This window comes from Papio anubis, chromosome 3 (assembly GCF_008728515.1).
Source record: "Papio anubis isolate 15944 chromosome 3, Panubis1.0, whole genome shotgun sequence".
NCBI classification, from domain to species: Eukaryota; Metazoa; Chordata; class Mammalia; order Primates; family Cercopithecidae; genus Papio; species Papio anubis.
In genome coordinates this window covers 145,025,323-145,040,530 of record NC_044978.1, presented here as the reverse complement: position 1 = coordinate 145,040,530, position 15,208 = coordinate 145,025,323, and the positions used below count along the sequence as shown (strand labels likewise).

The 15,208-nt window shown below is 38.4% G+C and overlaps 1 protein-coding gene across 14 annotated transcripts in view; it reads left to right on the top strand.

The window, feature by feature from the left end:
- The window catches only part of LIMCH1 (LIM and calponin homology domains 1), a 341,748-nt gene that overhangs the window by 125,986 nt on the left and 200,554 nt on the right, over positions 1-15,208 (top strand). For all 14 annotated transcript variants that reach the window (XM_009206726.4, XM_017958654.3, XM_021938405.2 and 11 more), the window contains exon 2: positions 8,746-8,816. In XM_009206726.4, coding sequence (XP_009204990.3) covers positions 8,746-8,816 — 71 coding nt within the window. The remainder of the gene's footprint in view (positions 1-8,745; positions 8,817-15,208) is intronic.

Below are 15,208 nucleotides of genomic sequence, written 5' to 3'. Positions count from 1 at the left end.
AGGAAAGCTGAGGGTTGGTGCAAGTTCATTAATTGCCTAAGATGATTTAGCTTATGCTGGGGGTCTGAGAGTACAAGGATTTTCAGTGACTTAAATGAGGACAGCTTGCAGATGGCTAAGCTATGATGATAGGGTAATGGGTGTAGGATACTTATATAGGAAGTTTGGGCTGTGACAGGAGGGAGAAGAACAGGATGGTGATTGAAGGTCTGGATTGAATGAGGGTTTTTAGGAAAAGAGGAAACTCATGCTGTCAGTAGAGAAATGATGGATACTGTGGGTAGAGGGGTAGGGTTGACATAAAAAGGCAGGACCTAGGGATGAGGAGGGGTAGGGCCCAGAGCCTTGATAGAGGAACCCAGTTTAGGAAGGAGAGAATATATTTCTGCCTTTTGAGCTGGCAGGATAAAATGAAAAGATAGGTGTGGATATGGCATGTTGTTGGGGGGTGTGTGGGGCCAGGGATGGTGGTTCTAAAAGAAAGTCTTCCCCGATGGTCTCTCTCTCATTGCAATTCCAACCATGAGGTCATAGGCTATACATGGGGCTGGGAGAGTCCACGGAGAGATAATTAGGAGCAACAAGCAAAATGTCATTCTGGAAGAATCTCTTTAGAAGTAGGAAATTGATGAGAAATAGAGAAATTGATTACTTCCCTTGTTCCCATCTTCTGGGGTGTCTCTTTTGCTCTGGGTTCAGGTGTAACCTGTAGTACTGGCACACAAGGTCCTTCACCATCTCGACCATGCCTACTCTGGTACCTCGCCACCTACCACCCTTCTCATCCCCACCTCCCGGGACCCCTGTGCTCAGCTCTTTGAGCTTTTGGTCTTTGTTCAAAGAAACCTTTGTACAGGTCTTTGTATCTGCCTGAAGCGCTCTACTTCATCTCCTTCCTTGGGAAATTCCTTCTCATCTCAGGACCAACTTAAATGTCAGCCACTCAAGGGCCTTCCCTGACTGTCTTAGGAGAGGGAGTTTATTCTTCAGCCCTTGTATAATATTTTGCTCAAATGCTGCACAAAGGGTGCTTAACTGTGGCATCAACTCTGTAGACACGTTCTGTGGGTTAAATCCAGGCTTCATTATTCATTAGTTTTGTGCCCTTGGGCAAGCTACTTAACCTTTTTGTGCCTGGATTTCTTTGGCTTTAAAATGTAAGCAATAGTCAAACACCATAAAGTTGTTATGAGGTTTAAATAAATTAATATGCGACAAGCATTTAGAACAGAGAGGGCATATGGTAGTGATATGAATGTAAGCTGTTGTCATTCAACTATTTCTTCAGTTATGCAATTTGTGTTCATTGCTTCTTCCATGCTCGTGTGCCTCTCTTCCATAAATTTATTGAAAACCACACATCTCTTCCATCAATCTATTGTTTTCTAATGTTTTATTTTTTTTCCTGGACTGTGATTTCTGCAGGATTGGGCCCAGATCTTGTCATTTTGGTCTTATGCACACCTTTTACACTGACTGACATAAAACAGGTATTTGGTAAATGATTTATTGGTTGATTTCTAATTCTGGCTTAGATGAGTGTGATTCATCAATGTTTACAAATTGCTTCTGTAGAATTTTGATTCGATTGTTTCTAGCAATCCCACAAAGGATATATTCCTCAGAAAATGTCAAAAGTAAGATAAATTTTGTTCTGTTTTATTACACAATTTAGGTATAAAATATGCAGAGATGTTCTTTTGAGTTAAGTCAAATATAATCAGAAGAGAGTAAGCATAATGAGCTACAGATTATCTTCAGTGAACTAATGAGGTGTTTGTAGGAGGAAATTACGGTCTTCTGAAAAGTGTGCCTGCTTTTGTACAATTTAGGGAAAATATTCATGTCTTTCAAAAATTGCCAAAATCTGTTAAATCTAGTATTTTGTTCCGGTTGCTTGAATCTAGGCACCCTTATTTCATCAGCCAACAGAATCTCCTCTTCAGATCATTATAATAGGGTTTGTCAACATTTGTTTAAACTCTTCTTCAGATAGATAGTTTGTGAGTGGACTGTAGTTGTCTACCAGATTGCTTTCAAAAAACGACCAAAGATTAATGAAAATGTTTATAAAATACCTTATATAAAAATGGGAATGATCAGGCTGGGAGACTGATTCTTGGCAGCCTTTGACTTTTTATGGCAATTACATAATAACAATAGTTACAAAGAAATTAGCGGAGTGGAGCATACTGATATACAATGTTTTATATCACATTATAAACACACTGTGAAAATGTTGCCATAAAGTTGTGTGGTTTTCTTTATTAGACTGTTTTTTTTTTAAAGTCCCCCATGTTTCTTATTTGGATGGTTCAGAGCAGTTCCATTGACATAGACAAACTTAGAAACATAATTACCTTTTAGTTCTGTGGAAAGGAAATAGGATACAGATGAGCTTCCTCAATAATTACTTCCATAAAATAGTGTGATCACACATTAAAATCTCCTCTTGCTTCTTTCTGCTTTTGGTGTAACTGCTAAAGTAGAGGAACACTTTTCTTTTCCTTTAAAATCATCAAGATTTTGGCGAATTATCCATTCATTGATTGTGTTAATCTTCGTGTCCCTGTAAGAAATATTTTGGTTAGTGAATTAATCCTAAAGCATAAAGCAAGAAAAATCTGGTATTGGGCTTCCTTGAAAGGCATATAGGGCATAGTTGGTGACATAATTGCCACCGTAAGTACTTCTGAGGGTCCCCTTGAATGGAGACATATATCGGAGTTTATTATGCCCACCTTTAAGATAGTGGTGTCCAGTAGTTTTTGTCCATGCATGCCCATTAGTTTGTGTGTTTGTATGTTTACTTGTTTGGTTTTATGTTGAGCACCATTAGGGAACTATGAGAACTTTCACTTAACCTTGAGTGAGATGGGGAGCTATGGGGGTGGGAGCGGGGTCTGAGTGGAATGGTAGCATCATCTAATTTTATAGGATTACCCTGACTGCTGGGTTGAGAATAGATGGACAGGAGGCAAGGGTAGAAGCAGCAAGACCAGTTAGGAGACTCTTGACCTATGTAGGTGTGACAGTGGCTTGGAAAAAGACAGTAGAATGCAGGCAGTTAGAAGCAATGATTCTGGCTAAGTTCTGAAGGGAGAATCAACAGGATTTGTTGATAGATGTGGTTAGGTGTAAAAAGATAGAGGTCAAGCATAACTCTTAAGATTTTGGCCAAACAGCTGCAAAGATAGAGCTCTAAGGATTAAGTGATCAATGGGCAAGGATCAAGAGGGTAAGAGAGCAGGATCTGGGGGGCTGATGAAGTGCTCCTGACATTGCATGCAGCTCTTCCCCTGCTGTCCCCTGAATGCTTCTCAATCTGGGCTCTCTTTTCATCACTTCCATCTCAGGCTCTTTTTAAGAGCTCTGCTAAACTTCCCCGTTCTGCTAAGTTTCCCCTTCTGCTAAGCTTCCCATCCTGCCCTTGTGTCTTTGGAGAGTGATCATGAGCTGATGGTTTGCCCAGTGCCTTGTCTGGAAGGTTACTGAGAGTCCTTCATCAGTCAGGATCCGGGTGGCACAGTAAGGGAAGGCAGTCACTTTTTATATGCCCTGCAAATGGACTGTTGGTACTGGTGGTTGATTCTTGGCAGCTGTTTTGCTGTTTATAGCAATGGCTTATGCTATCATGAGGGGAACAGGAATTAGCAGTCTTTATTGTTAGTATATAGAATGTGTGATATTGTAAACATATTATAAAGATGTTGCTGAGAAGGGTTGTTGAGACAGGCCATTCCAAATCCTGACTACAGTGGAAGGTCCTCCCTCTGTGGTTCTGAACTGCTGGCTTAGTTTAGTATACAAGGTGAGGGCTTTGTGAAATGTACTGTGCATAGGAATCATATGGGAATCTTTTTAAGATGCTGTTTCTGATTTAGTAGTTCTTAGAGGGGGTGGAAGCATTGAGAATCTATGTTTCTTTCTTTCTTTTTTTCTTTTTTCTTTTGAGACAGAGTTTTGCTTTGTCAGCCAGGCTGGAGTGCAGTGGCGTGATCTCAGCTCATCGTAACCTCCGCCTCCTGGGTTCAAGCAATTCTCCTGCCTCAGCCTCCTAAGTAGCTGGGATTACAGACGCATGCTACCACGTCCAGCTGATACACACACACACACACACACACACACACACACACACACACATATATATATATAGTGTCTGTAATCTTATATATCGTATTTTTAGTAGAGACAGGGTTTCACCATGTTGGCCAGGCTGGTCTTAAACTCCTGACCTTGTGATCCACCTGCCTCGGACTCCCAAAGTGCTGGGATTACAGGTGTGAGCCACCACGCCTGGCTGAGAATCTGTGTTTCTAATATTAATTGCAGGTGAAGATGCTGCTGCTACTGGTCTAAGGACCAAATTTTCAGTGGCTTGGTCCTTGGTGAATTTCTGCAGTCTGTACAGCTGTTGATCCTCCTAACAAAGATCCAAGTGCATCTATCCTAAATAGATGGAATGGATGGCATTTGAATTGGTAGAGAGCAGTGTGAAGACCATGCTTGGACCTAATGGGCATGGGAGAGGGATGACAGAGAGCAGAGGAAGAGGAACAGTGGTGGAAACTAGCATCTTCCTGCAAACACATGGTGCCTATTCCCAGAATTGGGAGTCTAAGAAGTTGAATTTGATCAGACTATATCTTGGAGGACTTTTGATTTGCAGACTGACTTTTAGATTGTTATATCAATCCCTACTTGAAAATTTTCAGTGGCTATGCATTACATGCCAGGATAATTTTAAATGGTAAATGAGCAATTTAGGTTGTATGTGGGGCACCAATTTTTTTATATTCTTTTTTTTTTTTTTTTTGAGACAGGGTTTCGCTCTGTCACCTAGGCTGGAGTGCAGTGGTGCAATCTTGGCTCACTGCAACCTCCGCCTCCCGGGTTCACATCGTTCTCCTGCCTCAGCTCCCGAGTAGCTGGGACTATAGGCGCTGGCCAACACGCCTGGCTAATTTTTTGTATTTTTAGTAGAGACGGGGTTTCACCGTGTTAGCCAGGATGGTCTCAATCTCCTGGCCTCGTGATCCACCAACCTCGGCCTCTGAAAGTACTTTTTTTTTTTTTTTTCTTAATAGTTACGTTATCTTGTATTTATCATAAGACTTTAGATTGCTTTTCTCATCAATCGGTGAGCTTCCTGCACACAGTGGCCACAGTTCATGTGTGGTTCTCTCTCTAGATCCTGCTCATTATCATTGCTCAATACATGGAGAAAGGCCTAGGTAAAGTGAACCAGAGATTCTGAAATAAATATAGCTAAACTTTGTTGGGTTCTCAGTGTTGGCACTGTTTTCACTATAACATAATGCTTTTAACAAAAATGTAAAGACTTATGACAAAATGTTTTAGAACCTTTCTAATCACTTCTTGGTGAACAAAGTTTAGTATTACAGAGAGGATTAGTGATGTTTCCAAAATGTAAATCATTCTGACAGATGACCCATCAGTGGCAGACAAATCATGTACAGATTCTGGGAAAAAAATGACAACATGTTTAAAGTCTATGTTTAAAATATTAACTTTTTAAATGGGATATTTCTTAATTTATTTTGGGAAAACTAGATATTCATAAACTGTTGAATGACTTTTTAAAATTCATTTTCTTACCATCCCTCAAATAAGAATGAGAGGATATTAACAAAAAAATTGTTTGTGACATTACATAATGGGAGTGGTTAATGAGCATTGAGACCATTTAGTTTCTTTAGACTGTTTTATTTGTAACAAAAAATCTTGTTTGATTTTTCTGATGGTTAAAGTAATATATATTGTAGAAAGTTTTAGGAAAATATTGAAAAATTTAAAAAGTAAAGTAAAAATCATATACGATTCCCAATGTGAAGAAATACCATTTTTGGCATATTTTGTGTATGTGTCTTATAATATCTGTCTGGTTTTGGTATCAGGGTAATAGTAACATAGTAAAATCAATTGGGAAGTATTCTTTCGTTTTCAATTATCTGGAAGAGTTTGTGTAGAATTGCATTATTTCTTCCTTAGACATTTGGTACTATTTATTAGGTAAGCCTTCTGGGCCTGACATTTTCTTTGTGAGAACGTTATCTATCTATGTCTTTGTTGAGTGAATTATGGCTGTTTGTGTCAAGGGATTTATCAAGTTCATCTAAGTTGACAAATTTATTGGTATAAATTTATAACTTTTCTTGTTATTCTTTTAGTATCTATAGTATCTGTAATAATGTCATCGCTGTCATTCTTGATGTCAGTAATTTCTGCCTTCTTTCTTTTTTGACTAAAAACAAAAGGGTTACCAATTTTATTGGCTAAGAGTTTATTAATATAGCCAAAGGTTTCTAAATTTTATTGATCTCACAAAACCCCCCACCAGCTTTTGGTTTCTTTGATTTTTCTCTATTGTTTTTCAGTTTTGTATTTGATTGATTTCACTCCTGAGTTTCCCCCCTTTCTTCTACTTAATTTGGCCTTAATTTGATGAGATAAAGCACAATTCATTGATTTGAGATGATCTTTTCTGATATGGGCATTTTGTGGCATTCCTTTCTTCTAAATACTGCATTAGTGTCTTTCCATACATTTTGATATTACCATATTCTTTCACTACAAAATACATTCTAATTTCTTTTTGATTTCTTCTTTGATCAATGGGTTATTAAGATTATGTTATTTAGTTTAAAAATGTTTGGGGGATTTTCCAGTGATATTTCTGTTGTTAGCTTAGAATTTAATTCCATTGCAATCAGATAATATATTTTGTATGAATTCTTTTAATTGTATTGAGATTTGTGTTCTGACTCAGAATTTGGATGGTCTTCATAAATGCTCACTGTGAACTTTAAAAAATGTACATTCTGCAGTTTTAGGGTAGAATATTCTAGGAGTGTCATTTAGGTCTGTTTGGTAGATAGCGTTGGTCAAGTCTTCTATAGCGTTATTGATTTTTTCTCTCTGCTTGTCCTGTCAATTATTGAAGGGAGATATATAAATCTCTGACTCTGTTTGTGGATATGTCCATTTCTCTGTATAGTTCTATCTGTTTTGGCTTGTGTATTTTGAAGCTTTTTAATTAGGTGTGTGGATGTTTAGGATTCTTACATCTTCCTGATTAGTGAGCCTCTTTATCATTATCAAATGATTTTATTTCTGTTGTTATTTTTGTTATGAAAGTTTCTTTGTCTGATATACAGTTATATCAGACTTTCCCGGAAAAGAATATGTATTTCCCAAACAATACAGTGTAACAACAATTTACATATAACCATATATATATGGTTAATCCAACTTTCTTTTGATTAGTGTTATGGTATATCTTATTTTATTCTTTTATTTAACTTTTTGTGTCTTTATATTTAAAGTGCATTTCTGTAGGCAGTATATAGTTGTTGGGTCCTGCTTTTTTAGCCATTCTGACAATCTCTGTCTTTTAATTGGGGATGTTTAAACCATTTATATTTAAGGTAAGTATTGACATGATCAGGTTTAAGTTTATAATCTATTTTTTTTTCTATTTGCTCCTTCTGTTCTTTGTTCCCCTTCCCCTTTTTTGTTGCTTTTAAAATTGTTAGTATTTTTTATGATTAATTTTATCTTCTTTCTTGGTTTGTTAGCTATAACTTTATTTTGCTGTTTTAGAGGTTGCTTTAGGGTTTATAGTCAAGTCAGGCTTCATATCCATGAGTTCTACATCTGTGGGTTCAACCAACTGTGGACCAAAAATATTTGAAAAAAAAAGCATCTGTTTTTGTTTTCGTTATTTCATAAACAATACAGTGTAACAACTATATAGCATTTACATTATGTTATGCAGTGTAATCTGGAGATGATTCAACATATACTGGAAGATGTGCATAGGTTATATGCAAATACTACACCATTTTTTATCAGAGACTTGAGCATTCACAGATTTCGGTAGCTGAGATGGGTTTTGAAAGCATTCCCCCATGGATATTGAGGGATGCCTGTGTACATACTTACCTGGTATATTTTAGGTGCTCAATAAATATTTACTGAATGAACACATGAACAAATGTCTCCCTGGTGCCCAGGCCACAGGGCTGCTGAGAGCCAGAGGCACCAAGAGTGGTTGTCAATCCTGTGCTGTCAGACAATTATTCTTTCCCAGCTTTCAATTTTTTCTCTTTTATGCCATATTATTAATGGATATTGACTTTAATCTTCCTGTCTTGATGTTAGTACCTTGAGATTAGGCATCCATATCCTCTGCTCCCTGAGTCCGTGGAGGTTTCAGTAAATAGGGACTTTATCCTCAGGTGCGCTTTCTCCAGGCTTTTTTAAAGTGTGCGTGGGGTGGGTCCTCTGGATGAAAGAGACTGTGGCCTTGACTGACTGTGCCCAAACCCCCAGAAGTAAGAAATTCTTATCAGGAAGGGCAGATATTTTTTAAGGTAGTAAATAGAAAAAAAGGCTTCAAAGAAATGGTCTAAATTTAACCTTAGTTGATCTAGGCAAAGCTATACATGGGAAGGAAATTCAGGCCTAACAGATTTTCCCCATTCTTGGAATGCCACCAGTTTTGTCAAGGTTCTTGAAAAAAAATTATATATATATATAATTTTATATATATGTAATTATATATATAATTATATATATATAATTTATATATATACACACATACATATATACACATATATAATTATATATATACACACACACATGCACACACATATATATATGATTGGGCTTCTTGATTTAAAAAGAAAAACTTATACTCTCTTTTTCTTTTCTCTTTTGCAGCAAGTAACTGGCAGAAGTTTTGGTGATAAAGATTTTCGGACAGGTTTAGAAAATGGAATCCTCCTCTGCGAGTAAGTATAGCCTATATTCAGTTGATTTTATTCAAAAAACATCATTAATACTATCCAGTTTGGCTGTAAGACTTCTAGTGTTTTGTTTTGAATTTATTCACAGTTTGAATCTGAAACTCAAAAAATCACTGGGCTAGACAAGAAACACAAGTCAGTGTGGCAGCCTTGGTGTTCCAGTAGGGAGTGGTGGGGACTGTGGCAACTGCAAACAGACAGAGAGAGAGCATCTGGTAGCTGCTGCTCAGCTCCAATAATCTTTCACTGTGCATCAATTTGATCCCATGTAATTGTAAGGGTGGACCTAATTGTGGTAAAAGTAAAACTTTTCTCCCCATTTAAATCCCAAACAAAAGCAGCTTGCACCAAAAGTGGACACAATATACTTACAACATCTTAAAAGCATGCCAGGTAATGTTCCTCACTTTGCCTGTTTCACTGGTGTATTTTGAATATGTTTAATTTGTGCTGTTGGCAAAATTTAAATGTGAACAATAACTGCAGTGTTTAATTTTTGTGTTTCGAAGAATTTGGGGCTCCTGTGAAGTAGCTCTAGATATAAAATAAGCAGAGCCTTCATACTTATAAAGTATAGACATAAATTTCAAGATTTATGGATAGACGTAAATTTTAAGATTTCAAAATTTGCATTTATTTAACAAGTTCTGTAATTTCAATACTGATTTTTGTTTTATTGAGGTGAAATGTACATACAGTGAAACACATAGCTCCTAACTGTACAATCTAATGAGTATTGAAAGATTTGTGCATGTATGTAACCTATACCCTAATCAAGATATGAAACAAAAAGTTTCCTCATGCCCCTTCTCATTCACTCTCAAGCCCCTGGAGACAAGCACTGTTCTGATCTCTATCACAGTAGGATCTGTTTTGCCTTCTCTTATACTTGATTTCAATGGAATGACATAGAATAAACTTGTTTTTGACAACTTTCAGAATATTGCTTGGGATCCAATGATAACATGGAAGGAGTGTGGGTTTGGAGCCTGAGGACTAGAGATTGATGTTCTTACTTTACCCCTAAGTCATTTAATCTCCTCAAGTCTCATTTTTTTTCTAAAATCATAATAAAAAATTTATAACTCTATTTCATAGGCTTTTTATGAGCTTCAAAAGAATAGAGTGAGTGAGGCACTTTCAAAGATTGTGCAGCACTGTACAGATGTTGACTATTTTGTTGAACCTCTCAACACAGCCCTTGTCAGCATTTTTTTCTGCCTCCCGCCTGCTCTTTCTTCAAAGAAAAATGTATATCTTCTATTTGATGTTTCCATATTCTCTTTCCTACGAAGTCTCTCCACCCTACTCGTATATCCCTCACCACCTCTTTTCTCATTATTACATCTAAATCAGAGCTTAACTCTTAGGTAAGCTGTAATTACTTCAGCACCTCAGTGGATGCAAGCCAGTCAGGCTCTGAACTCTTTCCCTCTGTTCTAGCACTTGCTTTTCCCATGATTCTGGGCTTAGCCCTCTCCAAATATTAACAGACTAGCTAAAATCTGATCTAATTCATGCGGACCATGTTGGTTCAATTGAAGTGGGTCTTTAGTCCAATTTTTGTTTACCCAACATTTGCTCCAGAGATTCTTGTAGGCATCCACTTCTCTGCTATATTCTCATGCCTGGGTAGGTAGGATGAAATTGTCTAAGTCCTCTGATCACAGGGAATTAGACCCACTGGTGTATTTGAAGGAGCATGAGCTTTGGAGTCTGCGGACTAGGGATCAAGCCCTTGTTTCCTCAGTGGGACTCTAGCTAGCAGCCCCAGCAAAGAGTTTGCTAAAGTGGAATGAACCACATAGGAGGCCTGAGGCAAGGAAAGCCAGTAGCGTGAACCTCTGCTAGGTCCTTTGAGAGAAAGCTGGGTCAGGAGCCAGCGAAACCAGATGCACACAAATTTCTAGGCATGGAAATTGCAGAGCAATGAGAACCAAAACCATGACCCAGGAGCTGCATGCAATGGTGGCTGGGGACGACGGAGGAAGAGAGTTTTCTTCCTCACGCTTATGGCTAGGTTTTGTCTAAGTCGAGACTATTAGGCTGCCACAGACTGAGATTAGCAGGTGTATTTTCTGGGACTTGTACCCCAAAGCCAGTCTAGCAAAAAGGGGGACTTATTCTGTTGAAAATATGGGATTGTTTGATGGCGGGGGCCAAAAGCCGGGACACTCAGCATGGAGGATTTTAGGAAGTTGAAGGCTCCCAGACAGTGGAGCCACACAGATGTCAAACACCTGTCTTTGGAGATTAGATTAGAATGCCTAAGACTGTACCACTCTCTAGAACCGGAGAGAGTTTAGTGGATGACGATGATTAGGAGTTCTAACTCATAGCTACCCCACACCACAGAAACGTTTAAAAATATAAGGACTCTCTACAATTTCAAATTTTGAAAACTAAGCAGTTTAGCTCTTCCTAGAATGGGGCTTTTTATAGTATATAGGCTTTAAAAAGTTATTTGATGCTTTCCAGTTTTGTGTTATTCAAAATAGAAGCCCAGTTGGTATCTTGGAGCAGTGTTATCCCAGTTGGCAAATACATGAGCAGCATTGTTGAATTCTTTCTTTTGTTCAACAAATGCTCATCTTTTTGTCCAAGCTGGATCCACTCTAAATGTTGGTAGCAACTGTGTAGAGACACCAGCATCTTTGTTCACTAAAAATTTCCTGAGCTGTTGTAGGAGTCTAAAGAAACAAGCCAAAAAAACCTTCATCATTTTCATCAAACAGAAGGGTACCTTCTGGGCCTGGAGTCTGTTTTTTCCCCTGACTAGCCTGTTTTCAAACTTAACTGTGGTCTCTAAGGAATATTATTATACCTATTTTACAGAGAAAGTAACTGAGGTACAAAGGATTAAATAACTTGGCTAAGGTCATACAGATAAAAAGTATTTAAGTTTGGCCGGGCACGGTAGCTCTCGCCTGTAATCCCAACCCTTTGGGAGGCGGGGTGGGTGGGTCACCTGAGGTCAGGAGTTCAAGACCAGCCTGGCCAACATGGTGAAACCCCATCTCTACTAAAAATACAAAAAATTAGCCGGGCTGGGTGGCGGATGCCTGTAATCCTAGCTACTCAGGAGACTGAAGCAGGAGAATTGCTTGAACCTGGGAAGCAGAGGTTGCAGTGAGCTGGGATCGTGCTACTGCACTCCAGCCTGGGCAACAAGAGCAAAACTTCGTCTAAAAAAAAAAAAAATTAAGTTCAGGAGGTCTGATCTCTTAACTCTTGCTCTTAATCACTGCCCTGTTCTAGAATTGGGATTTTAATGGGAGAGAAAAGAAAGAGATTGGCGGGTGGAGAGAGGAGAGGGCATTAGTGCCTGCAGAGCTAAATGTGGGGAGGGTGGCAGTGCAGAGGGTGAACCATGGGGTCTCAGCTGGGCAGAGGACAAAGAAGGACTGTGTGGGGTTGGTGGTCTTAGAAAAATATAAGCATCAGGGGCCTGGTGGTCCCACTTGGGCTAAGAAGGCAGCTTCAATAAAAGCAAGGACAAGAGAGCTGAAAGGGTCAGAGGCTGTGGTCAGTGGAGGATGTAGGAGTTTCAGTTTTTGATAGAGCGATCAAGACCAGATGGAGACAAATGAGAATTGTGGACCTGGATTAAAGACTACAGAAACAGGAGAGAGAAAAGATGAGCCCCTACATACAGCATGTACGATGGAAACGGAATACCCTCAAAATCACCCTGGGAGAGCTCTTTCTCCCTATGGCTTTGAATATCAACCCCCCTGCAGGAATATTAATACATAAATGTATAACTTACAGTAATAGCAAGTATAATATAGAGTGCCTGTGTCCAGTGGAATGGCAGTAGATGTGTTTTTGCCATACTCATGTCTGTCTTCCTCTGTTGTTTTTGCCAAGTGTGTGTGTAGTTGAAGTTTCGGAGGTTAAATGCTTAAATGGTATGAGCCCTCTTCTGAGTATTTAATAAGAGGCTGGGGTCAAAGTGTGACAGAGTCACAAATATGTGACAAATGTTATGCTGTTAGAAGTCTTAATCATATACGGCAGTGTCCTTGATGACTTATGAATCAAAAAGGAGGGCTGCAGAGAGTCTTTAAAGAAGCTACTCCCAGGTTGGAGTCATTGGCAGATGATATTCTCTACTTCCCTGTACATACACCAGGCTGTTTGAAATAACTCCAGAAAAGAAACTTTCTGACTTGTGTTTCTGACTCTGATTTTATTATTTAGATAAGAGTCTGTGGAATTATATCTGGATCGGGGTTGGCAAATTATGGCCCTTGGCCTATTTTTTTGTTTGTTTTTTGTTTTTTACTGGCCTTCTTGCTAAGAATGTTTTTTACATTTTTAAAGGATTGTAAACCAAACTAAATTAAACAAGAGTCTATATGTGGCTCACAAAGCCTAAAATGTTTACTATCTGGTCCTTTATAGAGAAACTTTGCCAGTTCTAAAGGACTGTTGGATTAATTTTAGATGTAAATTATTTATCCTTGTAAAGTTAAGAAATTGAGTTTAGGCACTGCAAAATACTATTTGGGTAAATTAAATAACATTTTACAAAAGATTTTCCCAGGAGTCTCTTTACAAGTTTTCTCCCCCACCTTTTTATTTTGGACAATTTCAAATTTATAGAAAAGTTACAAGAATAATATAATAAATATCCATATACCCTGCACCTCAATATACTAATTATTATCATTTTGCCATATTTGCTTTATCTCTTCATGTGTATATATGTGTGTGTGTGTGTGTGTGTATATATATATATATATATATGCCTCTTTTTCTTGAACCATTTGAATGTAAGATGCAAACATCATGAAACTTGACTCCTAAATGTTGCAGGGTGGATCTTTTAAATATAGGAACATTATCCTCCATAACCATTCAAGGCATTTAGCAATGATATAGTAATGTCTAAAGCATAGTCCAGAGTTAAGTGTTGCTAGTATCCCCAGTAATATCCTTTATACTGATTTTTTACAAATCTAGGATCTGGCTAGGGGCGGTGGCTCATGCCTATAATCCCAGCACTTTGGAAGGCCAAGGCGGGTGGATCATGAGGTCAAGAGATCGAGTCCATCCTGGCCAACATGGTGAAAACCCGTCTCTACTAAAAATACAAAAATTAGCTGGGTGTGGTGGCACATGCCTGTAGTCCCAGCTACTCAGAAGGCTGAGGCAGGAGAATCTCTTGAACCCAGGAGACAGAGGTTGCAGTGAGTTGAGATTATGCCACTGCACTCCAGCCTGGCGACAGAACGAGACTCCATCTCAAAAAAGAAAAAAAAAATCTAAGATCTAATCAAAGGTCACACATTGCATTTGGTTACCATGCCTCTTTAGCCTCCCTAATCCTAGAAAATCTATCCAGTCTTTTGTGTCTTTCATAACATGAACACATTTGAAGATTCCAGACCAGCTATTTTGTAGAATATATCTCACATTTGGGTTTTTCTAATTTCTTCCTCATGGTTAAATTCAGGTTAGACAGTTATAGTAAGAACACATGGGTGATGTTCTTGGCATGGGACATAGTAGGGTTTGTCCCATTGCTGGTAATGTTATGAGTGATAATTGGTCAAGGTGATGTCCCCAAGATTTATGCATTGTTAATATGCCTTTTCTCTTTTGTCATCTGTGAAAGATACTCTGAAATTGTGGAAATAACTTGATACCCCCAGATCTTTCATCCAATGGCTTTAGTATCTATTGATGATACCTTCCTGAATCAATCATTACATTGAGAGTTGCAACAATGGTGACTTTCTAATTCTATTCTTTCTGCATTTGTTAGCTGTCATTCTTGTGTCTTTTTGAAGAAAAGAGCTTTTCTCCCTCCTCTTTTTGAGTATCACTAATCCATTGGCATCCATACTTTTACATAACCCTTAATTGCTAAAAAATTCTCTATAGATAATGAATGAGGTAAGTGATAATAGCAGGCTTGTTTTACAAATATAACCAGAATATAGAACGTCTAAGATTTTAAAGTCAGTCCACTGGAAATAGATTTTAGAGCTCTTGTGTTCGTATAGGTAGATGGTTCGTATTTCTATTTGTTTTTATATTGTCTTCCAATTCTTGCTTTATCTTAGTGTTCACCTTTGGCAAGGTCAGATGTCCTGCCCTGGCCAATGTTCAGGCAGAATCACCAATGTGACTATATTGGGCACACCTGCCCAAGGAAGGAGCTTCCAGTGAAGACTTTGAGAGAGACAGGTACTAGAAGAATGTAAGCATCAAAGGCGTGGGAGTCCCACTTGGTTTAAGAAGGCAGGTTCAATACAACTGAGGGCATGAGAGCGCTGAAAGGATAGGAGGCTGGGGTCAGTGGAGGATGGAGGGGTTTCAGTTTTCAATAGAGTGGTTGAGACCAGATGGAAACAAACGAGAGAGGT